General features: G+C 48.7%; 1 protein-coding gene across 2 annotated transcripts in view; it reads right to left on the bottom strand.

The window, feature by feature from the left end:
• The window catches only part of DPF3 (double PHD fingers 3), a 250,550-nt gene that overhangs the window by 109,268 nt on the left and 115,447 nt on the right, over nt 1-25,835 (bottom strand). For both annotated transcript variants that reach the window (XM_024737918.1, XM_024737919.1), the window contains exons 3-4: nt 18,004-18,111; nt 3,445-3,572 (exon numbers count right to left, since the gene is read on the bottom strand). In XM_024737918.1, the coding sequence (XP_024593686.1) occupies nt 3,445-3,572; nt 18,004-18,111 (236 nt within the window). The remainder of the gene's footprint in view (nt 1-3,444; nt 3,573-18,003; nt 18,112-25,835) is intronic.

Genomic DNA, 25,835 nt, shown 5'->3' with positions numbered 1-25,835 from the left:
TCCCTCCTTGCACTGCTGGCCCTGCATCCAGTCTCCTTTCCATGCAGCATCCACAGGGGTCTTAAGGAAACACAAATTCACTGCCCTGGTTAAAATCCTCCAAATGGCTTCCTTTTTCACGTCCCATGAATCCAAGAGCCTCCTGCAGGTCTGGCCCTGCCCACCTCTCCAAGTGCCTCCCTGGCACCCTGCTCCAGCCACACCAGCCTCCGTTCTTTGCACACAACGAGCTCAGAACTATCGCGATGCCTTCAAGAGCACTGTTCCTCTGCCCAGAAAGCCCTTCCCAGGTTCCTCACTTTACTGGCTCCTTCTCATCTCACAGGACCGGGGTATAGCCCTTGTCTCCCCTAGGATGCTACCTAGAATCCGTCCCTCCTCTTATACTGAGCCTTCATACTCTGTTCTTTTCATGGCATTTATCCTGAAATGCAGTTACTTTACTTGTTTGTTTACTTGCTTTCTGTCTGTATGTCATGCTACAAAATAAGTATGAGCAGAGGGGACAGGTCTCTCTTGGTTCCCCTGTTACCCCAGAGCCCAGCACAATGCCTGCTCAGAGGAGGCACTCAATAAACTTTGATGGAATGAATGGAAAAATGAACAAAACAGTCCATTTGTTACATGTGCACTCTATTTTAATAATCAAAGCCAATAAAAACATGTAAACTCATCTGGCTTTTGGTCCTGGTTTCAGTTCCTAGCACAGCAGGTCGCAGGCCCATGCTTTGCATATAGTAGACATTCTGGTTACGTCGGGGAGGATGGTGATGATGACGATTCGACAATGACAACCCGTATACTGGCCCGATGCTGCCTGAGAAGGACTCGAACCCACCGCCCGCTCGAAAAGGAAAGGGCTGCCTGTCTCTAGAGCATCAAGGCTTCTGGGCAATGGTTCTGTCCCACTCATTGACTCGGTCAAATTACCCCAACTGAGCAAAAATACTCTTAACAGGCAATACAGATGGGACAGACGGTGACTTCAAAGATCTAAAAGTCCAAAAATGGGGGATAATACTGGGGGAAAAAAAAAAAAAAGAAAAAAAAAAAAAAAAAAAAAAAGAAGAAGAAGAAAAAGAAAGTACTAGGTGCCCTAAATGCCAGCGGTAAAAAGAGAACTAGGGGGTGGGGGGTGATCAAGAAAGGCTTCATGGGGAAGGTGGTATCAGGTCTGAGCCTAATAGGTGGGTGGAATTTGTACACGTGGTGATGGAAGAAAAGGCATGCCAGATAAAGGGCACAGCATGACCAGAGGCACGGAGGGAAGGAGGCTGGAGAACAGAGGGAGTAAAGGAATCGTGGGAAATAAGCCTGAAAACTAGGTTAGGAGCGGAGAGAGGAGGCCCAAGAAGATCACACTCATCACTTTAGATTCATTTAGCGAGAAACAAAAGTGTTTTAGCCAAGTTTTTTAAACGAGGGCATGGCACAAGCAGCATTGTGTTTTGGGATGAAAGGTCAGCTATCAAAGTAGGACATGATGGAGAGGGGACAGACTGGAGACGGGCAACTCACAGGAATCTGTTCACTCGCGCATCCACGCAATAAATGTTTATTGTGCGCCTACTATGTGCAGGCGCTGTTTAGGTCTTGAGATACAAAGGGGTGCAAGCAAGAGAGACAAAGATTCCTGCCCTTGAGGAGTTTACATTCTACTAGAAGAAAACAGAAAATAAACAATAGCATCATAAATCAGTAAATTATAAAGTATGTTGGATGCTGGTAAAACCTATGGGGAAAGAGAAGAGGAAAGCAGAGTAAGAGAATCGGGAGTGCTGCAGGGCGGAGAGGGCACAGGATGTGGTATTACATTCAGTGGTCAGGGTAAACTTCACAGAGAAGTAGAAACAGGAACCAAAACTTGGAAGAAGGTGAGGGTGAGAGCCCAGCATATGGGGAGAGGGCCATGAGGCAGAGGAAGCAGCCAGAGCACAGCCGGAGGTGGAGCGCACCTGGTGTGTACGTGAGTAGCCGAGGGTCGGTGCGCCTGGAGCTGAGTCAGCCAGGAAGAGAGGAAGCAGCGAGTCAGAGAGAGGTGAGAGGACCACGACTTTTTCTCGGGAGAACAGGGGCCAGTGCAGGGTTTGAGCACGGGAAAGGCTCCCTCTCAGCCATGAGCAGGGGACTGCTTAGAAAGCAATTGCAACCGTTCAGACAGGAGATGTGAGTGCCTCGGACCAGGGCAGCAGCGGTGGATGTGGTGAGAAGGGGCCACGCTCTGGATTTGTGTTGAGGGCACAGTGGACAGGATTCCTGATGAATGGATATTGGGTGTGAGAGAAAGACAGGGGTCGAAGACAACTCCAAGGTGTGTCAGACATATAAAGGTTTCGGTCAATAAGGATCTTTACTAGGGCTGTAGGTCTGACAAGTAGAGAAGGGAACAATATAAGCCATGTTGTGACGACCAAACGGAAAAGACTGGACCATTCATCTGAACGCAGGAATGGCAGAGAAGGAGGCCACGTTCACTGACTCATTCAACACCTTTATTGAGACCAGACTCTGCTGAGCATGTGCAAGGCCCCGAGGGTACAACAGTGAACACGAAGGCACGGTCTCTGACTCGACGGAACCCACACACTGTGGTACTGACGAAGCAAACCAAACATTTTACTGGTAGTCATTTAATTACAATGTTAATAAATTAATATGCAAATATTAGATTGGATATAAAATTAATAAATATGTAATCATATATGTATAACATAAAATATATAATTTTAATATAAAGTATTAATGTAATACAAATGTAATTTAATTTTAATAATTTCATTATGTTTAATTATTAAAAACTATGATTTCATATTTGTATTCATTAATATTACGAGCTTCTGTGCCAACCATTGGATTCAACAATGGGGACTCAAGACACATAAATAAGACACCATCAGAGCACACCGTTGTCATCCTGCGTGGTGACCCTGCGTGGTGGCAGCCTTAGCCATGCTGTGCACAGAGGGTGGTAAACACATGGGGACGGAAGCCACCAACCTGCCTGGGGGATGACTTCTAAACTGGCCTTGAAGGACAGGTGGATGGTGCTGGGGAAGGACAAGACAGCCGGTGAACTAGAGCTGATGAGGGTGTGTGAGGCAGGGGTGCGGTGGGGATCCCTGCGGGGGCTGGTTGCCCCGGACAACCGAGCTTTCCAAGCCTGGGCTGTGGCTGCTGGCTCCAGGGGGCGGGAAAGAGGATGCGGTCAGTTTCACTCACCACGGTGTCCCCAGGACATCGCACGGTGCCTGGCGCACAGAAGGCTCCAAAACTACGTTTTGAGTGGACTAACAGGGAGACCAAGGCCAGCTTCCCAGTTGTGGTGGGAAGTTGAGACGCAGCCCTGGCCCTTGAGAGAATGACCAGAGCTGGGGCTGGAGTTCCGGAAGCACGATGGTGATGCTTGGGGGCCAGCCCCAACCCGTCCCGCAAGCACAGAAATACCTGTATTTCCTGGATGTTTTCCTCCTCCCTGGTGTCCACCTTCTTCTCGATCCCCTCGCCACGGAGCAAGGCTTCCAGGGTGGTGCTTTCTGAGGTGAACCCATCTTTCTTCAGAGGCAGCTCCACTTCTGAAAAACAAGGACAGAAAAGCAGTGTCAGGCCACTGGACACAGGAGAGACAGGAGGGACAGGAAGGGTGGCCCTTGGGGGCATGCGGGAACCGCAGCCCCCGGCAAGGATTCAAGATGCCTGCGATCTCTCCTCCGGGACGAACAGGAACACTGGAGTTCAGCTTTTCCATCTCCAGTTCACAGTCCCAGAGCCAGAGCCCAGCCCTGCCTGCTCCCTCAGAGACGGCGGAGACGGGGCAGAAGGGGCACCAGAAGCACACGGGGTCAGACGGCCTGCGTCTCTGTCCTGCTTCTGCCACCCTCCGGCTCTGTGACTTTGGGCGAGGCCCTCAAGGATCCCCGAGCCCTTTAGCACATCTACAAAGTGAGGGCGACAATGCCCAGCACCCCACCAGGCCATTTTGTGGAGCATAAATGTGTTCCTTTACATTCAAGCGCTTTGAAAACTCTAAAGCAGTGCACCAATGTCGGCCTCAAGTTTTATTATCTTCTCCCTCTATGCCAACTCTTGTCTGCCAACTCCATGACCTCCCCCCGGCCATGCTGGCTGCCCAGCTCCAGTCTGCTCCATGAAAAGCTATTTCAACCTCAGAGAGGCTGTTCTTATCAACTCACCAGGGAAGTAAAGGCCTCTGAAGCCCAGTGAAGAAAAAGAACGAGAGCAGATGCCTAACAGGCCCCTGATCAGCAGCTGGGAGCTGCAGTGCCCGCACACTGGGGCGTTTGTTCTGAAGACATCAGTCTGATTGGCTTCGTGGGGCTTGAGATCATGGGGCCACCTGAGCAGTGGCAGCCAGTGCCGGCCCTGCCCATGCGAGAAATCGGAGAGAGAAACTGAACCCCTTTCTCAAGAATTCTTCAACTCCTAACCCAAGGGAGGGTGGTTGAGGGTTTCTTGGTTTGTTTGGGGTTTTTTGGGGTTTTTTTTCTGTTTTTTTCATTAAAAACAGAAACCTCAGGTACAGGCGATCATACTCAGATTTACTACAAAATATTCCTCCAACCTCTCCCCGGACCCTGCACTTCATACCCCCTGCGATTAGATGCGTAGTCCCTACCGTGTATCAGGTAAGACAGGTGCAAGACCATGAGGGGGTGGTGCCGGAGCAAACGGTCAGGGGAACGAATGGCCCATCTGTATGGAGTTTACAGAGGTGTGGACAGGAATTAGGGGACAAGGAATGGGGAAGCACCAGGGCAGTTAACAGTGGGGGGTCATGAGCCCTGCTATCACTGGAGGGATAGAAAGAGTGTGTTTGCAAGACCTGGAGAGAGCCATGGAGAGCTCTCGGGCCAGAGAACCCAGGTACAACACACCCAACCTCTCTCTCCTTGCCCTGTCTTCCTGCTTTGCCCTCCCACTGGCCAAGCTCAACCAGAAGCCAGAGGGTAAGGGAGCCTCACTGATGCAGCCATTGAGGTCAGCTTCCTGGGGCACAGGGCAGCGTAAAGAAGGTCAAAAGGCTGTTCTGGGGGAACAGACAGAAATAACGAGCACAACCAACCCGCGTTCCACTGGCCTTTATTCAAATGGAGCTCCACATTCCCCTTCTATCTCCTCCACCAGAGCCAGATGCAGGCTGGCCAGCCCATAAGAAAGGGTGCTCAGGCAGCCCATTAAAACTGAAGAAACTCACACCCATGCATGACCAGCCCCCAGGAGATGATGGTGGGAAGGAGAAAGAGTATCTAAAGTTCCTTGAAAGACAAGGTCTTTGGGATTTTCTTACCAAAAAAGGCAAGCAGAGGATCCACCTCCATCAAGAAGTACTACCCCCACATCAACCACCTCTGAAACTCATTCACCCACTTATTCATTCAACAAATATTTACTGAGCACCTGCTATGTGATGACCACCGTGTTAGAACTAGGTACATAGTAGGTGAACCAAATAGCGACCAACCCGGCCTTTAGATGGTTGACAATCTAAAGAGACAGAATTGGGAGATTGGGATGGACATATATACACTAATATGTATCAAATGGATAGCTAATAAGAACCTGCTGTATAAAAAATAAATTAAATAAAAATTTTTTTTAAATAGACAGACATTAAATGCTAAGTACAAAATAAATATGCACTTACAAAATGTCATAAGTGCTACAGAGAAAAGCAACAGGGTGAAATGTGAAGAAAGAATACAGTGTGTGTGGGGGGGTGTCTACTTTAGATCGGGGGTCAAGGAAGGGCTGTGTGGTGAAGTTACATCACACAGAAAAATAGCCAACTGTCTGCTTTGGTGAGGCCAGAGTGTGCAGCTCCAGAGCCTGCTCCAATGACATATTAGTCTTTCTCCCAAGTCACAAAAGGCTTCCAAATGACGAATCTAAAACAATTAAAATAGGTTGCCTCATGTCCTGTCCTCAGCCAAAAGAGAACAGCTGTTCACCATCCCTCAGATTTATAATCATCATATATATATTTTTATTTATGAAGTTCATATTTTAGTATCCCCCTTAGCCTTCTCAACACTAAATAAATCCTATTTCCAGAATTGCACAGTATGTTAGAGCTGAAAAGGCCTTACAAATCATCTGCTTTAATCATCTCATTTTCTTTTTCTTATTTTTTTATTTTGGCTTCACCCTGCAGCATGTGGGATCTTAGTTCCCCAACCAGGGATCGAACCCCTGCCCCCTGCATTGGGAACATGGAGTCTTAACCACTGGACCACCAGGGAAGTCCTATCATCTCATTTTATAAATGAGTCACCTGAGGCTCAGAAAAGTTAAGTAACTTCACCAAAAGCCACACAGCAGGACAAGAATGCAGCCAAAGGATCTTTCCTAGACGCGGTTGAGATCGTGACAAGAGCCCCACTCATTGTATTCTTATTAGAAGTTTGCAGGCTCAGGCTGAGTCCCAACAAGCACTGATATGCTTGTGTACATGCGGAGTGCCTGGCACATAGTAAACATTCAAAATGTGTCAGCTGTTATTGCTACGTATCACTTAATCCCCACCGCCACCCAAGTGGTGAGCACAGTTATCATCCCATTTCACAGATGAGGATGCTGCAGCTTAGGGAGGCTTAAACTTGCTCAGTATCAGACACCTGGTAAGGGGCAAAGTCCAGCCTTGATCCCAATCTGCCTCAGAACCCATTCACCTAATCTCTACGCTATATGGACTTCACCTTGCCTCCATCTGAAAAGTCGTTTCCCAAACCTTTGTGCGTGTTCACTGCCCTCCTAGACCACCTCCACAGTTTTCATATTTCGAGATAAAAGGCAGACCTTTGCTGAGGCTGAGGGCAGGTCTGTGTCAAGGTCCTGGGCTCCGTTCTATGCGAACATCCCCATGGGGTGTTCACTCCGCACAATGGTACTGAGCGGTCCATCACCGGTAAACTCCCTCATGCTGCTCGCCCTACTGCTTCTTCTTCCTCCCCTGCTAACCATTCCTCCATCCTGCTTTCCCATCATTCAGTCTACCCTGTTGGTCCTCTGGTCCTCTGATCCTCTGAGATGGGCACAGGGTCAGAAGCACGAGGGGGAAGAGAAGCAAAATGGGAAGAGTGAAATGGGCTCTCCTACACTCGAAGAGCTAGAAGGGACCCCCAACAGCATCTGGAGTCCAATCACTTAACGAGGAAAGTAGAGCACAGAAAGACACAGAGACTTTCCCAGGGTCACAGAGAAATTTAGTGGCATTATCCTTGCCTAATTACCAAAATATTTAATTGGCTCATAGAAGTTCTGCTTTCAGAAACGCCTGGAGTCAAACCCTGGCCTTGCCATGTATTAGCCAAGGGACCACGGGCTGGTTACCTAAACCTCTAAGTCTGTTTCCTTCTATGTTAAATGGGGATGATCGTAGTATCTATTTCATAGTGTTGGTGTGAGAATTAAACATGGCAATACACTGCATAAAGAAACTCTGAAAAGATTCCCACAAAAACTAGTGTGAGAAACAGAGTGGAAAAGGAGGCTTACCAATTTTGGCTTTGCTTTTTTTCAATTCAAAACAAGATTCAAAATTAGATCATATAGTAAAGAGCCCGGGATGTTCTAAGTGTCCTAAAAATGTTACATGCTATTATTATCAAAGTTTGAATGATTCTGATTTAACGGCACAGCAATGCTGTCCAATAGAAATATAATGCAAGCCATCCATGTAATTTTAAACTTTTTAGTAGCCACATTAATAAAAGTAAAGAGCAACAGGCACAATTAATCTTAATATATATTTTATCTAACCCAACATATCCAAAACATTATCACTTCAATGTGTAATCCGTATTTTTGAATTACTGAGACAGTTGACATTACTTTATTCACATAAGTCTTTGAAATCTAGTGAGTATTTTACACTTACAGTGCATTTCAATTCAGATTAGCTGCATTTCAAGTATTCCACGGCCACACGTGGCTGGTGGCTACCACATTAAACACTACAGGTTTACAGAATTAAAAGGAACATTTGCTACGGTTTTGCTTCTAAAAAATGGAAGGACGTTAAATATGCTCTTAGTTTTGTCTACTTGATACCCGGCTGAGCACCATTCCAGAACAACATTCTAGCCGACCCCTGGCAAACCCTGGTTTCAAAGCACTATGGGTAAAGCCTGCAAGGTCAGAGTGACAGGCTAACCAATGCCCTCCCAACAAAGCAGCAGAGGGTACATTCTCTGGCTCCAGACCACAGGAGGTCCCAGAGGGAAGGAAAAATAAGGTAACAGGTCCAAGCTCTTGCACAATGCCCGTCCTAGACACACTCCCTATGGAGCCCTTAGGGATTTCATTGATTCGTTTTTATTCTAATACAGCTCATCTGGATATAAGATTTAATAATTCTTTAAAAGCGTATTCATTTTGACCCTTGCACAAATTTGGGGACCGCATAACCTGACAGGAGCCATCAAACACTTAACATTAAAAGAAAATGGTCTAAAACACACACCCCTAATTCATCTTTAAATTAGCCTGATTTTGTACACATGGATACAAACCCACGGATCGGTACTCTCTCCGGAGCGGCAGCAGCTGTCACCCAAGCCAGCCGCCTCCCCAGGCCCCCGTACGCAGCACTGCCTGCACTTCTAATTGGGAACAGAGATACTCCTTGGGTGACTTCCAGCACGATCCATCACACCAGAGACAGCTTCTGTGCAAGCTGAAGCAAATCAGTTTCCAAATAAGAAAAGACCTCTCAGACAAACAAGGATTGAAGAAAAGAAAGTCTAGGAAGGAAGGAAGGAAGGAAGGAAGGAAGGAAGGCAGGAAGGAAGGAAGGCAGGGAGGAAAGGAAAGCACAAATAAAAGCAAAACAAAAAAAGAAAAAGTCACCAGTGAAGAACAATGGCTTCTCCCCAGGGCTGTGGACAGGGCAGCCATCCTCTCGGGTGGAGATCAAAGCCACAGGCTTTTGACACAGGTGCCCCAAGTCTGCCACCCAATGCACCACATGCAAGGCTTCCACTGGGTTGTTGGAACCACTGAGCTCATTAACAGGATGCAGGCAAGACGAGGCTGAAAGTGCAACATGGGAGCACGGTGAGTAATTAAATCCCAGGTCATTTAAAAATGCAAACGCTTGGATGTCACAGGCTCACGGAGCCTCTGACTCCTTGTGCATTTTTTGCCTCAGGATGGAGGACTGGGAACCTGCAAGTCATATATGGATTACAATAAAATATGCCATATAAAAACAGATTAAGACAGTTCTTCTTTGGGGACATATACAAAGAGAGGAGCTGTCTGTTAGCTGTCGAGTTTGCAAGAGATACCATCTTTGGGGAGGCTGTGCTCTGCCAACAGACAGACTGCCCCCAGGGAAATCGTGGTGAAACACCCTGACAAGGCACATCCATCCGTCCATCCATCACGGGTGCTCTCTGACGCAGGAGCCTGGAGATAGAGTTATGGTGCAGAGGAGGTAGAAACCCCACAGACAATGGCAGACAAACCTCCTGCTACATCATGAGTGCTCAGATTTTTTTTTCCACCTGACGCTAGTTTTTCTTTAAAACTACAAATGTGCAGTTTTCTCTTCTGGCCACTTATTATTTTGAGGAGTTAATCTCATCACATTTCCGTGGGTTTATACATCAACTTACACCAAGGAGCAAGAAGCTTAGGAATCATTTTTTCATTTATGCCCAACAGACTCTCGGGCTCATGGGGAAGGAGAGGGGTATTGTTATCTCTCACCCTATGGAGGAAGAGATTGGAGGGGACCAAAGCCCTGATTTCCTGAGATGGTGGCAGGCCCAGGAATCCATCTGTGCATTCCTCAGGGGTGCCATTTTCTTGGCTGCATTTGACTCCCTGCTTTGTGATTCATAAAGCTCAAAATAGATGAGGTTCACAATGAGGACCCATCACCCAGGCTGCACCCTGCAGGCCCTCGTTACTGCTTCTTTTAGAAGCCCAAGATATGCACACAACAGGAGGACTGATCATGGCCCCAAGAGCCCTGTGGTCCCCACTCTCTGCTGTGCCTACCCACTCACCCCTAAGCCAACATGCAATGATGGGCCCCTGGAAGCAGCACCCAGAGGTTGGAAGCATAGATAAGCATTCCCTCATCCCTGAGACATAGAAAAACACCCACACTATCAAAGGAAGCTCACCACTGGGCTGGTCAGCAGACCACGTCAATACAACTTAGCAGGAAGGTGAGGGAGCGGAAGGATGGTGGGAATGGACTGAGTGGTGAAATGATTCAAGGGAATACAGATTGCTGGAAAGTGCAAGAAGCTGTCTGGGGTGAAATCTCAGCTCTTGTACCCTACACTGCACACTTGGCCTTGATCTCCTCATCCGTACAACAAAGCCCACTTCCTGGTGTTTTTACAGGGCCAGATGAGATAATGGATATACAGTGTCTGCACAGGGAGGATGCTCAATTCATGTGAGCCCCCCCTTTTCCCCTTCTAAAGTCTCCTTCTCCTTGCACTTCTCAGCAAAACTCCTTACCTTCTGACACTCTCAGACCATCAGACATGGTGAGACACAGCTCCCTGCAACTGGGCATGGGCCCAGGGGGAATGGAAGTGAGGAAGCCAAGTCTGGAGCAGTTAAGAGGACAGAGGAGGCTGAGGATGGGACTCAGCTCACAGGCCGAGATGCTGCTTCAATTCCAGGGGGTCCCATGCTGCAGATTTGGAAATCACAGCAGAACCATGTGGAAGAGGCCTTGCTCTACTCATTCACTTTACAAATAATTATTGAGCACTTACTATGTACCAGGCGCTGTTCTAGGTGCTAAGGACACAGCTGTGAACAAGAGACAGAAATTCTTGCCCTCACAGAAGTTATATTCTAGTGGGGGGGAAACAAGACATAAACAAGCAAGACCCATAGTATGGCAGATGGTAATCAATGTTCTGGAGACAGAGCAGAGGAGGGGAAGCTGGAGCATCGGGGGTTATAGGAGGGCGGTTCCACTTTTAGATGTGGCCAGGAAGGCACGAGCCTGAAGGAGCAGGAAGGAGGCCACGCGGCTAATAGGAAAGGACGTCCTAAGCAAAGGCACCATCGCGCAAAGGCCCTGAAACTGAGGCCTGTCTGCCCAGAGCACAGTGAGCCAGGGAAAGGGTAGGAGCCCAGTTCAGAGAGTTCTGGGGCCTTGAACGGCTGTGTAGGCCATTGCGAGAATGCTGCCTTCTAATTCTGAAGCCATTGGTAGTTTCAAGCAAAGGGTGACATTATGATGCCTATGTATATTTTTTTAATTTTATTTTATTATTTTTTTATACATCAGGTTCTTCTTAGTTTTCTATTTTATACATATTAGTGTATATATGTCAAGCCAATCTCCCAATTCATCCCACCACCACCACTACTCCCCCCGCCTGCTTTCCCCGCTTGGTGTCCGTATGTTTGCTCTCTATGTCTGTGTCTCTATTTCTGCCTTGCAAACTGGTTCATCTGTACCATTTTCCTAGGTTCCACATATTTGCGTTAATATACAATATTTGTTTTTCTCTTTCTGACTTCCTTCACTCTGTATGACAGTCTCTAGGTCCATCCACGTCTCTACAAATGACCCAGTTTTGTTCCTTTTTATGGCTGAGTAATATTCCATTACATATATGCACCACATCTTCTCTAGCCATCCGTCTGTTGGTGGACATTTAGATTGATGATGGCTATATTTTAATAGGATCACTGTGAAGTCAACTGAAGGAAGGTGAGGGCAGAGTGAGGAGACTAGTTAGGAGTGACTGCAGTAGGTGTGGAGCCCCGCCAACGAGCCGGCACTTAGGAGAGGGCCCTGTCCTCATGGTGCCTATGTCCTGGTTGCTAGATACAGCCAGAGGGCAGGCCCCTAGCCCCTGAGCAGGGGGCATCCCCACACAGTGAAGGAGGCTGGGTGCCCAGTGCTAAGGGGCACAGGTACAGAGCCATACCGGAGCAAGTCCACAGAGGAACGGTTCTCAGAGAAGAAGGCAGATCAGCCTAGGCCAAGGGCAGGAGAAAAGACCCAGCCAGACAGGCCTGGCCCAGCGCCACGGGATGACAGGCGTTAGTAAAACAGAGAGGAAGCCTTCCAAGTTTATCTCTGTGCTCTGGACAATGTATGCGAGAGGACTCAGTTCTGGGACACAAGGGGTGAGCTTGGGCAAGCTGTGGTTCTGGGAAAGGTAGATCCCACAGCCAGACGCCAGGTCTTTTCTCCTCAGGATAGAAGATACTAGACTCCGGCTTTTAAAAGACTCTAAGGCAGGGCTTCCCTGGTGGCGCAGTGGTTGAGAGTCCGCCTGCCAATGCAGGGGACACGGGTTCGTGCCCCGGCCCGGGAAGATCCCACATGCCGCAGAGCGTCTGGGCCCGTGAGCCATGGCCATTGAGCCTGCGCGTCCAGAGCCTGTGCTCCGCAACGGGAGAGGCCACGACATTGAGAGGCCCGCGTACTGCAAAAAAAAAAAGACTCTAATGCAGACTGTGTTCCCATTCTGGCCAGACAGCACACACTCTTCCAGCTGGGCAGTGAGCTGCCTGCAATGAGCACGTGCTGGGGACAGAGCAGGGTCGGCTGAGGCCCCCTCGGCCCACCTAGCAGCACTGCGTGGAGGTGGCATCATAGTGCCAAGTCCTCCAGCTCCACCCTCCCACTGGGCCCTCAGAACAACCCCGGGAAACAAGCAGAGCAGCTGCCGTGATCTGCATTTCAGGTGAAGAATCAAGGTCAGAGTGGTTAGGTGACTGCCCCAAATCACACAGCCAGTGGGTGGAGAGGTCTGGACTTGAACCCAGGCCTCTTCTCCTGCAGAGCACAGCTGTTCGACATCATGAAGGCCCCTATGGGCTAAAACCAAAGAGAGGCAAGATGGCAAAGCTGGGACAGGCCCCACGGGCCAGGCTGGGTGCTAGATGGGGAGGCCAGGTCAGCGGCCGAAGGCTCCGCCTCTCCCACTCAATCTCCCTCATCCGTGCAATGGGCATGATGAGAGCTAAGCCACGTTCTTCAAGCTTGAGAACAGACACCAGGCACTTTTCTTTCCTTCATCCCTTTAATAAATCTTTGCTGTCCACCTACTATGTGCCAAGTCCGGCGCTGGGTGTTGGGGATACAGATGAAGGATTGAGTGGGCCTCTGCACTCAAAATGTGTGCCTTCCAGCAGGGAGAGATACAAGTAAAAAGGCCCTGGCGTAACAGGGCGACAGCCTTACAACCTACGCTCTAAACATGGTTCCCCCAGGTCCAACTGAAAAACCCAGCCATGGAAACTCTGCAGCAGCTGTGCACGCCGCCACCCAGCCGACTCCCAGCTGCCGCCCATTTCCTGGGCCAGCCCAGGCTCCCAGAGCCCTGAGAGACTCAAGCAGTGTCATAGGCCCAGGCCCAGTCCCCCGGACCCAGCGCCTTCCCCCAGACTGCCAGGAGGGCACAAAGCAGGGGCCGGAGTGGCCTGCCCACCTCTCTCCAGCTCACGAGGCCAACAAAAGCTGTGAAAAAGCTGCTGTTGCCGGCCTCCAGGATGGATGGCTGCAGCTCTGACACTGCAGGAAAGAGATAAATGACTGGTCATTTCCCCCTGATGCACTTGAAGGCATCCATTCTCCCCGCCATACCACGCTCAAGGAACCCCCTCGCAGAGACAGATAAGCACTGACATATGGGGTGGGAGTTCAGCGTCCTTCCCCCTTGGAAGAGCACAGCCAGACTCCTCTGTTGGCCAGGGGAAGGTCACGCTGTCCGTTGGCTCACACCTGGCTGGGGGCTCCACGGGTCCCTGCCCCCACCTCCCCCAGTCTTGCCCACCCCACCTGGCTCATCCCTGTGAGGAGCACACGGGAGACGGGGAGGCGGGGGCAGAGGGAGCCAGCTGACAGGCTCATCGATCTCAGGCTACATGCTTGGCACATCGGCAGCGTTCCGTAAGTTGTTCCCGGGCTGGGAGGGTGCCGGAGGAGTCGGGGGGACTGCCTCGAGAAGAGAAATCGCGCCGAACATCAGAGAGAAAACGGTGGAAGAAGCCGGGAGATTATTAAAATGTGGGCCATGTACAAAAGCAGTAGGGAACTAATTAAGATGCAGGATTTTCAAAAGCTGGGGAAGTTGGCCACAGCCTGCTCCCATCTGTAGAGTCCTGGCAGTTCAGTGCAGCAGGGACAGCACCCTAGGCAGGCAAAGCAGGCCTCTCCACCGCTGCCCTCACAGGTGGGACTCAGGCCTCTGCCTGGACCGCCCCCTTGGGGGGCACCCCTCCGAGGGCCCCTGTGACTTGCTTGTTGGCCAGCTATGGCACCCTCTGCTTTGGGGCCGTACCCTAGCCTACCATCCCCTGAGGGTCCCTGCCTGACTGTTCACGTTCCCCCAACATGTGGTAGGGTGGTGATTATCCCGGTCATTCATGCCCAGTCACTGAGTGGCTGCCAAAAAAAACGAAGAGAAAGAACCAGAACCCTATTCCTGGCTGCCTTCCTTCCCATCACCCTTGGCATTTGGCAAGGGTGGCAAAGAGCCAGGCTGCTCCCTAAGTGTCCCGGAGCGGAAGGGCATTACAAGGCCTCAGGTACATTCCAGGAGCCCTACAGGTCTGAGACACCAGGATGAATGTGCGTGTTGAGTCCTGGAGCAACATGGCGCCAGTTCCAACAGGTTCCCCCATAGGGTTCTTTTCCTTGGCTTCACCACTGATAGCCCCTTGGGAAATTAACTTCCTAATTCAGTGCCACAGTTTCCCAATCTCTAAAACAAAGATAAAATCTGCTCCAGACCACAGGGACCAAAAGGTCTGGGGTCAGAAGATGCTAAACTGATCGAAGCAGACTATCTGAGGATTTAACCCAGAAGGACATAAGTTAAAAGTTTGTTCCCAGCCCTTTTTCCTCATTCAAAAAAAAAAAAAGTGAAATTAAAGGCTCTTTTTTAATCAGCTGGCTTTTGCCCAACATCTGCCCGGCTTCAGGGCCTTCTGGTGGATATTCACTATCCACCTTTCTCTCCTGCCAGCTCAGCTTCCCCTTTGCAAGCGCAGAGCTCCATTCTTGGGGGAACGGTCCAGGGGAGACCCCTCTCTGGCACCAGGCTCCTGCCCCTCTTCACGTTGCCTGAGTTGTGATGGCTGTGCCCTGAAACACCTTGCATGCACCTCTGCAGCCAGGTGCAAGCTGCAGAGAACGCTGAACTCCGTTGTCAGTCAGCGGAGAGAAATAATGTTGCGTGTGTTGTCCTTCAGATGCCCAGGCAAGTGGGAGGTTTGCAAGATGTTTATTCAGGACTGATCAGAGGGGTGATGTCAGGCGTGAGAAACACATAGGTCCAGGGACGTTGCGAATGCTTTCAAATTCCAAAGAGCTCGCCCCAGCTGTCATCCTCATCCCACCCACACACAGACACATTTTTATTTTCAGCAAGTAGTAAAGAAATATAGGCAGGATGGCATATTCACAGTGAGGGAGATGGGCTGAGGACTGCAGGCCTAGGGAGGACTCCATCAGTGTAAGTTTAGCCCAGGAACAAACGACTTCACAGCAGCCATGATGGGCTCCCCACTCGCCACCCTGTGGTGCCATAGATGAGCTCTGTGCTGGGCGGGGCCTCTGCAGCCCTGCCCTCAGACCTGCTCCGAGGCCCCTCAGATTCCTGCGTGGACACCCCCTCCCCTTGCCCTGACCTGGTTTCCTGACAAAGCTCTCAGCTCTGAAGACCTGGGGTCAAGGACAAGTCTAAGCCACGTTTAACCCTGGCCTTTGCTGCTGAAAGCTGCCCGCCACTGGCTGGACTGAGGCAGGGACGCAAAGGAAGACAGGAGGGACAAACCGGGTGCTGGCGTGACAAATTGCTTGTGGCATCTCCTTATTATGCATAGAAAGGTCTGACATGGAAGGAAACTCATGCCTTGAGACAATTCCTCTCCAGGCCGGTGTCCAGTCTCTCACAAGTCAGGGGAACTCTCTCCTCTGAGAACTCTACTGATGGTAGAGCCCAAGGGAGGCTCCAAGAATCATAGACATAACTGCATTCCTAGAGCCTGTCAAGGGGAGCTCAGCTTGGTAGAGATGCAGAATCTTGGTCCTCACCCCAGACCTGCTGAGTTAGAATCTGCATTTTATCAGATCCCAAGGACTGCATCCCCAGTACACACACTGAAGTTTGAGAAACACTGGTTTTGAAGACTTACAGGTGGCCGGACCACAAGTCAGTACGGCATGACTCCACACCATCTACAGCTTCTTTATTAAACATAAACGATTGTCAATAAGAACAATTTATTTTGGAGGCATGGGCTTCCTCCTTTGTTGTCCCAGATCTGGAAGTGGTCTGAGTCCCGGTCTCTTGGAAGTGGCACGGATGAGTGATGAGGTAATCCTTAACTGGATTATCCTTTTTTTTTTTCTTTGCGGTACACGGGCCTCTCACTGTTGTGGCCTCTCCCATTACGGAGCACAGGCTCTGGACATGCAGGCTCAGCAGCCATGGCTCACGGGCCCAGCCGCTCCGCGGCATGTGGGCTCTTCCCGGACCGGGAAACAAACCTGTGTCCCCTGCATCAGCAGGTGGACTGTCAACCACTGCGCCACCAGGGAAGCCCTGGATTATACTTTGAGTGTAATTCTAGAACCACTCTGGCTAATATGGGGACCACTAGCCACGTGCGGCAATAAGCACTTGAAATGTGGCTAGTTTGCAATGAAATGTGTTAAAAGATACACAACGGAATTAAAAAAAATACCAAAAAAAGTAAAATACCTCGTTCATAATTTTTATACTGATTACACGCTGAAATGATATTATTCATATGTTAAGTTAAATAGAATCTATTGTTAAGATTAATTTCACCTGTTTCTTTTTCCTTTTTTAAATGTGGCTACTAGAAAATGTAAAATGACACATGTGGCTCACAATCGTGATCCAGGAGACTTGGCTCTCCTACAGCCTGCATCGCAGGGAGTTTGGGACAGCCCAGTCATCACCCTGGAGTGTCTGCAAGGGTCTGTAAATTGTGCAAGGCCGTTTGAGAACTTGGGTGGAGCACCCGCCCCTAATAAATAAAACTTGCACAAGTGAAATGTGAGTTAGGGTGAAAATTTGAAGCATGCTTAACAAGGGAACTGTGAGAAAGCATCCCGAAGAACCGTTAAGTAGAGATTTTGCAGAAAAAACACAGCCTAAGGAGCCAGTGTGAAAAGGCAGGAGTGAGGTAACATTGCCAGGCAGCTAGCCTTGACAGGCCTATGTTGTTTGATGACAGTGGGAGGGGGCATGTCAGCTCTGCCTTTGCCCCACTTAACAGCACTGTGGCCACCACTCTGAGTCATGTCGCAGCTCTGGCATCCCCCAAACCAGACATTCCCTTAAAGCTAAGGACCCAGGGCAATCACTTGGCCTTGCTGCAGCAAGGTCTGAAGACTGCCACCCGCTCAGAAGTGTAACAACAGATCAGTAGTCAAGAAAACTAACCAATTCCTTCTGCACGGCCACAAAGCAATCAACATCACCTAGAGGCAAATTTTGAACTCAAACTCTCTCATCTCCATGTCGAAGATGGGTTCTGTTTTTAGTGACTGGCCCCACTCGTGTAAGATGCTCCATTAGCTCGTTTCCAGTAAGGGTGGGAGAGGGTGCATGGTGCGCTGTCCTCCTTTGAGACAGCCTAGGACGAGTTTTCCTTACTTGAAGCCATGGGAAGGCATCACCTGGCCCAAAAGAGCTGCAGCTCCTTCAGCTCTGTTGGGAAAGTCATTCATCCTGGGCCTGTTCCCACACTGTGCCTGCTTACTCTCCTCTCCTGGGGTGGCAAGAGAAAGACAAGAGGAAGGGGAAGGCCCGAAACACCTAGAGGGAGAGAAGCTTGGTGAGGCTGGGGGCATGTGGATGTGTTTATTCCTGAAAGCGCCATGTAGGCACGTTCACTCTGCTGGAAAACTCAGCTCTATGGACAAAGCGGCAGAGCAACCTTGTCCTCAGCCAGCCCAGCACCCCCGACCTCTCCCATCGCTGGCCCAGCCAAGCTCCACAGGGCACTGACCAGGTTTTATTTCCAGCAGCCGCAGCTTCGGATCCTCAGGTGGGTGCAATCGTCTCTTCTTACGCCAGCAGCGGGCAGGGTACGTGTATAGCTGGCCCGGGGCGAGGCCTGTGGACAGAGACAGTGTAAAGATTAAATGCTCCAGGCTGGATCTAACCTTCTCATTCACAGTGAGGAAAGTGAAGCCCAGAGACGTGAAGTGACTTGTCAAGGTCACACAGCTGGTAGATGGTAGAGCCCGGGCAGAATCTAGGTCATCTGACCCCAGGACCCTTGCTCTGTCTGCTCTACCATGCTGCCTCAGTAGACACATGCCAAAATGAGCCATCACTGTGACCAAAATCAGTTCTGCTCTATTGGCCTAGGAAGAAAATCAGAGGGACCTCCAAACCACAAGAAGGACTTTTCCAGATTTACCCTCATCACAGTGTTTCCAAGGCAGTACATATCCAGCTACTGCCCATCAACTGCCCCTCTGTCCAGGTCAAGCAGGTTCCCTTCAAGGGGGGAGCAGCAGAAGTCATTCTGTCTACCTACGGACAGCCTGGATTGGGAAACATTTCAAGGAAACAGGATCAAGGCGCTAGATCTCCTACCCACTGGCTTCTTCCACCCACTGATAGCTGCTGGCAGCTCGCTGAAGCCAAAGGGAGCCCTGTGCCACCTCCATCAGAATATAAGCCTGCATAGCCAGCATACCTGTACAGCCCTGCCCACCTGCCTGGGCGTTACAAAAAAAAAAAATGGGCAGGAGTTCAGCGGCTGGCCTTATGTGTCACATGGTCTCCCAACAAGAATCACCATTTAGATTTGGCTTTTGACACGAAAGCGTCACAGCAGCATCATCTGTCATGCCGAGCACCCCATGAGGAGCCTTCCAGCTCAACAGACAACACTCTCATGGCTCCTGTGGCATATGTTGGGCAGCCAGAGGCCTTGGAGGAATGTGGACTCCCTGCACTAGACCCTGGTTTGTTCCCAGAGAAAAGGGCAGCGGGTGGAGGCTGAGGGGAGAGGAAGAGGGCTGAAGACTGGTTAGGCGGTTAGCAGATTAAAAAGACTGCTCAATGCACCCCAAAATGAACCAGCAAGCCCACTGACCCACCCCCGCTAGAGGGAAAGCCTGGTGAGGACAGGAACTTTGTCTTGTTCAGGTCAGAATCCCCAGAACCAGAACTGTGGCTGACCAGAGAAGAATCAAACTAAACATTTGCAGAATGAGTGAGTGAGTGAGTGAGTGAATGGAAGAATATGTTCCAGTTCACTTTCATGGAAGTCACAACTCAGTCTTCTGTAGTAAACATGGCATGGTGACAGCTGTTAGAGACAGGCAGCCTCCTATGAGAGGGGCACTTCCTAGACCTAGGACCATGAGTAGAAAACATCAGGACCCTATTCCCATCTGCTGTCTTCCATTTTGGGGGGTTTAAAAGTTAAGAGAAAAAACGGCTTCATTTTTGCATTTTTCAGAGAAAAACCTACAAAAGTTTCATTGCTACACGTCCATTCATTCATTTTTCATTTGTACTTGTCATCTCTACCCATGCATAGATTTGGGTCCAAAGCAGAGGACCAGCGTTAAAGGAAACAAAATTTTCCAATTCTTTCTATGTGCTAAGTTTCATTTTTAATCACACAGCTGCTCCCACAGGTTGCCAGGCTGTGAACAAGTTGGAGGTTCTGACCCTTCCCCCTTTGATTCTTAGAAACCATCAAGGGTGACAGAGCCTCCAGGCTCCAGAAATATCTCTGATGTTATGAGCTGAGGGCTCATCATGTCCTAGAGTCCTTCTAATACTTGACTTTGTTGATAACTGTAAGGTCTTCTGCACAGAGGAGGATCCTGAAGCTCTGAGTGCCTTGAGCTCTGAGGACCAGACTTGTGACTGATTTATAGAAGACACAATGAATCCAAAAAATAAGCTTGGTCTCGCTCCCGTATGAGGTCCAGTTTTGACCTCTGTTTGAGGGAAGGCATCACTGGGAATAGTTTGATGAAAACATCAGGACCCTATTCCCATCTGCTGTCTTCCATTTTGGGGGGTTTAAAAGTTAAGAGAAAAAACGGCTTCATTTTTGCATTTTTCAGAGAAAAACCTACAAAAGTTTCATTGCTACACGTCCATTCATTCATTTTTCATTTGTACTTGTCATCTCTACCCATGCATAGATTTGGGTCCAAAGCAGAGGACCAGCGTTAAAGGAAACAAAATTTTCCAATTCTTTCTATGTGCTAAGTTTCATTTTTAATCACACAGCTGCTCCCACAGGTTGCCAGGCTGTGAACAAGTTGGAGGTTCTGACCCTTCCCCCTTTGATTCTTAGAAACCATCAAGGGTGACAGAGCCTCCAGGCTCCAGAAATATCTCTGATGTTATGAGCTGAGGGCTCATCATGTCCTAGAGTCCTTCTAATACTTGACTTTGTTGATAACTGTAAGGTCTTCTGCACAGAGGAGGATCCTGAAGCTCTGAGTGCCTTGAGCTCTGAGGACCAGACTTGTGACTGATTTATAGAAGACACAATGAATCCAAAAAATAAGCTTGGTCTCGCTCCCGTATGAGGTCCAGTTTTGACCTCTGTTTGAGGGAAGGCATCACTGGGAATAGTTTGTTTCTGGTGTGTTTCACTCCAGGGCCATGTCACCTCTCACCTCATAATTCCTGAATGGGTACATTGAGTCAGAGTCCCTTCCAGATGTTTTGGCCACTTCTGGGGCTAGTGTTCCCCAGGATCCCAGAGAAGGCCAAGTACAAGGGCTGGCCTGCTGCTCTATATCCCAGAACTGGTCCCATAATCCCACTTATCTTGGATTAGCAATTCTTAATCCAGGCTGAAGCCAAAATCACCTGGAGAACTTCTTATTAATACCAATGCCCCAAATCCATGCCAGAGCTACCCAATCCAAATGTAGGTGGGTGGGGGAATTGAGCAACTCTTTTCTATTTAAGAACTCTATAGCTTTTTATAATAGCTGACAAAGAACCTCTGGATGTCTAAGCATCATCTAGTTACTGCCTGGATGTCCTCTCTGATGTACCAAGACTAGTTAGTCTAATGGTTTTTCCAGTAGATTCCCAAGGTTCCCTGTATTTTTCCCAAGCCTCTGTCATTAACTGCCTACTTACTAGACTGTCATCTCCACTGGTTTTATAAGATCCAGGGTGGCAGGAACCATGTCCACCTCAAGTATCCCCAGTGCTTAGCACAGTGCCTGGCGGGCATATCAAGAAATGCTTATCAAATAAATTCAACCAGAACTGAACCAGCCTCAGAAACGCGGGAAGTGAATGACCCTTAGCCCCTGCTGTTCCTGGCTCCAGGAGACTCCTCCATCCACATCCAAACCGTCCAGGAAGGACCCCTTGAACGGAGCACAGAACCCACCTCACCCATGCCAAGACCGGAGCCTCTGTGCCTTAGGCTCTTTCTTGCCCCACGCGCTGCTTCATGGTATTTCCAACCTGACCAAAAGCAGGTTAGTGAGAAGGAACTGGTCCAGGCCAGCATACGCAAAAGATCTAAGTGACAAGAGGTCAAAACTGTCAGCACTCGTCCAAGTCTTCCACCCTCCCTGAGACTGCGGTCACCACACTTGTTGGTCAGCTGCCTGGGGCCACTCAGCCTGTGGCTGTGGGTCCACTCTCCCAGGAGAGTCCATTTTAGTAAGTAGTTTGAATGTCCAGAAGAAGGGATTGTCTTTATTTCATTCTTTAACTTTCTCTAGTAGATTGGAGAAGCTCCACAGTGCAGAGGACAAGGGCGAGTCCTCATACCCCCATTCCCTGCTACCCTGGAAATCTCACCACACCTATCTGAGCCTGTCTCTTTGCCTGTAAGATACGGGCGGTAATAATACCCACCTTACAAGGACTGTCGTGGGGATTAGCTCATATTCAAGAAGAAGCTCTTTATAACCATGAAGCATTGTACAAATGTCAGTTATTAATTATCATGAATTAGCTGAGTTAGACGAGCCTGGACTCTCTGCCCACGTGACATGACAAGGCTGCTCTTTGCTCCTTTAGCCACAAGGGTGGAAACAGGCCTGCCTTTGATGTCTGCTTCAACTCGTATCAACAAGCAAATGGCCCCAAGAACTCTCTCAGGGCTCCCGCCCCCTTCCTTGCCCTCCTCCCTGGGCTGGCAGGCACCAGGGTGCCTTTACAGGGCCAACACGTTCAGCCCTGGAGTTCCACTTATAGAGGGCTGAGCAGAGCCCCGTGAGAGTTATATTGTTTATCTCATTAGAACAGGAGGCACATAACTCAAGCCCATGTGTGTGGTGGACAGAGGGAGGAAGAGGAGGGGGGAGGGGGAGGATAGAGGCACAGCTGCGGCCGGCAAATTAACCTGGAGGAGGGAGCCTGGGGCTAGGGGGGATATGGAAGAGGGGAAGGGGGAGGCGGTAGACAAGAAGGGGGACCAATCCTCCCCGTAACCAAGGCCACAGCAACTCCTCCATTCACACACCCCACTGAGCAAACTGCTTTGCTATTACTTTGATCTGCAACTCCAGGTACACTTAGGTGCAAGCACAACGGACGCACATGCACATGGGAACTCACACACTGGATGGTGGGAGAACTGGCTTCATAGGAAAATTCAGCAGGACGAGCTCGGTGCCTGTGCAGTCGGCAGACTCCAGGCAAATCACTTGTTATATGTGTGGCCTGCGTTCAGCAGGTGGGTCCTGAGTGTGTGAGCATCTCTGACAGACACAGCATGAGCCATTAAGAATTCAGAAGATGAAATGGGATGGGAACAGATGTGAAAAGAAGAAACAGAATGGCTTCCTCTTCCCCAGACCAGAGCTGAGCAGTGGCATTCAAACCCACCCAGAGAAGGGCTTTGCCTGCAGCAGCTCAGGGAGGTGGCCCGAGGCTCCCCGCAACAGAAAGCTCATTACTTCACAGGACAGACTGTTGGCCAACTCTTACTGTGATAAAGAGCCTCACCTTGCCCTTATTTTGAATCAAAATCTACCCTCCTGTTATATACTTATGCCAATTTGTCCACCCTCGGTCCCAAGAGTGAACAGGTATCATCTGCATCCCAGCCACCCACTCCATCCACCTGCTTGGGTTTGAAGGAGAGCCTACGGAGAGGACGGAGAACTGGAGGGCAATGGGAGTTGGAAGAAAGAGGCAGTGACTACACCTGCTCGTGAGCCTGGGATTCTTCACCAAGACTAGGCATCAGAATTGCAGAAGTAGTTATCGAAAAGGGCAGATGGCAGCTTGGTTCCAGTCCAATCCTACCGAACCAGAATAACAGAGGTTCACCAAGACAACTGTAGTTTGAGAAACTCTCACATAAGGAACTTCGAACAAGATCAAATCTTACTCATATTTATTTCCCCAGGGCCCGGCACATAATAGGTGCTCCATTAATGTTTGTGGCTGAGGATGCCAATTTGGACCAACTGCAGAGTTGGAGGGATGAGTGATAAGCCCCGGGTAGGGCTTGAGGAGTGGGGAAGATGTATTTCCCAAGCACTTATAGCCATGTCATTTCCTAGTGCTCTGTCATCCTCTCTTCTCCTGGCTTATATAAGAGCTGCCCTGATCTCATGGACCGCCTCTTCAGTGGAGCATTCCTGAACCACCCCAGGCCACAGTGCCTCTTCTCTTCCCTGAAAGTCTGGAGTCCTGGGCACTTGGCACCACGTGACAGCACTCAGCGTGGCTCTCTGTCTGGCTCCCCGACCATCCCCTTCCTGCCTCCCCTCCCATTCTTCCCTGTAAGCTTCTCTCTAAGATTCAATTTCAGTGTCCCATGTGCCAGGACTGCCCTGGCAAGGTAGACCTCAAATCCATAATTCTGCCTGCTTCTTCTGGCCCAGAAGTTCCCAAGCCCCTCACTGGTCCCATCACACACAAAAGCTGACAGAGTAACAGTAGCTAACATTTACTGAGCTCTTACTCTGCTCTAGGCTAGCACCTTATACTCAATGCTATCTCATTGTGACAAAAAGCCTACGAGACATTTAAAGGATGAGGATAGTGAGGAAAGCAGTGATTAAGTAACTGGTGCAGGGTCATACAGCTCATAAGCGTAGCCTAGCTACCATTTCTTTAACAAATGGGGATATACACACATATATATACATACATATATGTTGTGTGCTTGCACAGAGTTTTTTAATGGAAAGATAAACCAAAAATTAATTTTTTAAAAAAAGTTACAGGGAAAATAAAAACAGAATAATAGTAACAAGAAGAAGAGAAAGTTGCCTTTAGAAAGAAGAAAGGAACAGGGTAAAAGAACAGAGATAGAATAGAGCTAGACTCTCTCTCTGAATATACCATGCTTTGTAGATTTGACTTTAGAACCATGTAACTATTTTATATTATTAAATTAAATTAAAATATAAAAACAAACATCTGCTTCTAGCTAAAATGGTTTACCAAGGACCAGATTTACCTTCCCACCTGAAGCCAAGATAGAGAAAAAAATGAAACAAGAGTTTTCAAGACACTGGCCATCGGGCAATGAAGGACCATGATCCCTGAGATACTGGAAATGAACAAGATGAGTCCTATGACTGCCCGGGCTTACTTCCTTGAGAGAGTTTCCAGAGTGTAGCACAAGGAGGAGGAACATGGGTAGAACCCAGCCAACTTCCTGAGTCTGAACTGAAGAGAAAGAGCTGAGAGTCTGGGAAGACCAAGGTAACTAGAATTCAAGGGAAAGAATAGTAAAAAGAAGAAAGCGGCACAGAGAAAGAACTGTGGAGATACACAAAGGGTCCCCTTCAAGTATTCAGCTCAGTACTGATGAGAGCATGCTTGTAAGGAATCTACTCAATGCCGAGGAAAGCACCACCTGTAAGAACAGAGGTGTGCCTGGTTTGCACAAGGGGCTGAGAATAGTCTGTTCCCACAAGCATGCTGGGAAAGTCTCATGATTCATGGAGTACTGGGTAGGGTACACAGAATGGTCTTGCCTCACTAATGAGGAATAATTAGCCCTAGGCTAAGCACTGCTCCAGTTCCACCTAACAAATCTTAAAAGCAAGATAAGAAAAGATCAAATTGTTTCCAAGTCACTTGACAGTGAACCAAAACAAAGTTCCAGAATATGTACAGGAATAAAAAATATATACCGTACCCAGCAAGGTAAAATTCACAAAGTTGGACATCCAATCAAAAATTACAAGGCATGTAAAGAAGCTAGAAAATATGACCTACAATGAGAGGGGGAAAAAAATCAATTGAAACCAACCCAGAATTGACACTGATGTTAGAATTAGCAGCAAGAACACTAAAACAGTTATTATTTGTATTCCATATGTTTAAAAGTTAAAAACAGTTTGTTTTAAAAGACTCCAATTTGACTTCTAAAAATGAAAACTACAGTGTGTGAGATTAAAAACATACTGGATGGAATTAATGTCAGATTAGACACTGGAGAAGAAAATATTAGAACACTTAAAAACATTCTGATGTTAGAATTAGCAGCAAGAACACTAAAACAGTTATTATTTGTATTCCATATGTTTAAAAGTTAAAAACAGTTTGTTTTAAAAGACTCCAATTTGACTTCTAAAAATGAAAACTACAGTGTGTGAGATTAAAAACATACTGGATGGAATTAATGTCAGATTAGACACTGGAGAAGAAAATATTAGAACACTTAAAAACATAGCAATATGGGCTTCCCTCATAGCGCAGTGGTTAAGAATCCACCTGCCAATGCAGGAGACATGGGTTTGAGCCCTGGTCCGGGAAGATCCCACATGCCGCGGAGCAACTAAGCCCATGCGCAACAACTACTGAGCCTGCGCTCTAGAGCCCGTGAGCCACAACTACTGAGCCTGCATGCTGCCA

This window comes from Neophocaena asiaeorientalis, unplaced genomic scaffold (genome assembly GCF_003031525.2).
Source record: "Neophocaena asiaeorientalis asiaeorientalis breed wild unplaced genomic scaffold, Neophocaena_asiaeorientalis_V1.1 scaffold49, whole genome shotgun sequence".
Classification (NCBI taxonomy): domain Eukaryota; kingdom Metazoa; phylum Chordata; class Mammalia; order Artiodactyla; family Phocoenidae; genus Neophocaena; species Neophocaena asiaeorientalis.
Note: the sequence above shows the minus strand (reverse complement) of the source record. Positions and strands in the feature narration are given on the sequence as shown.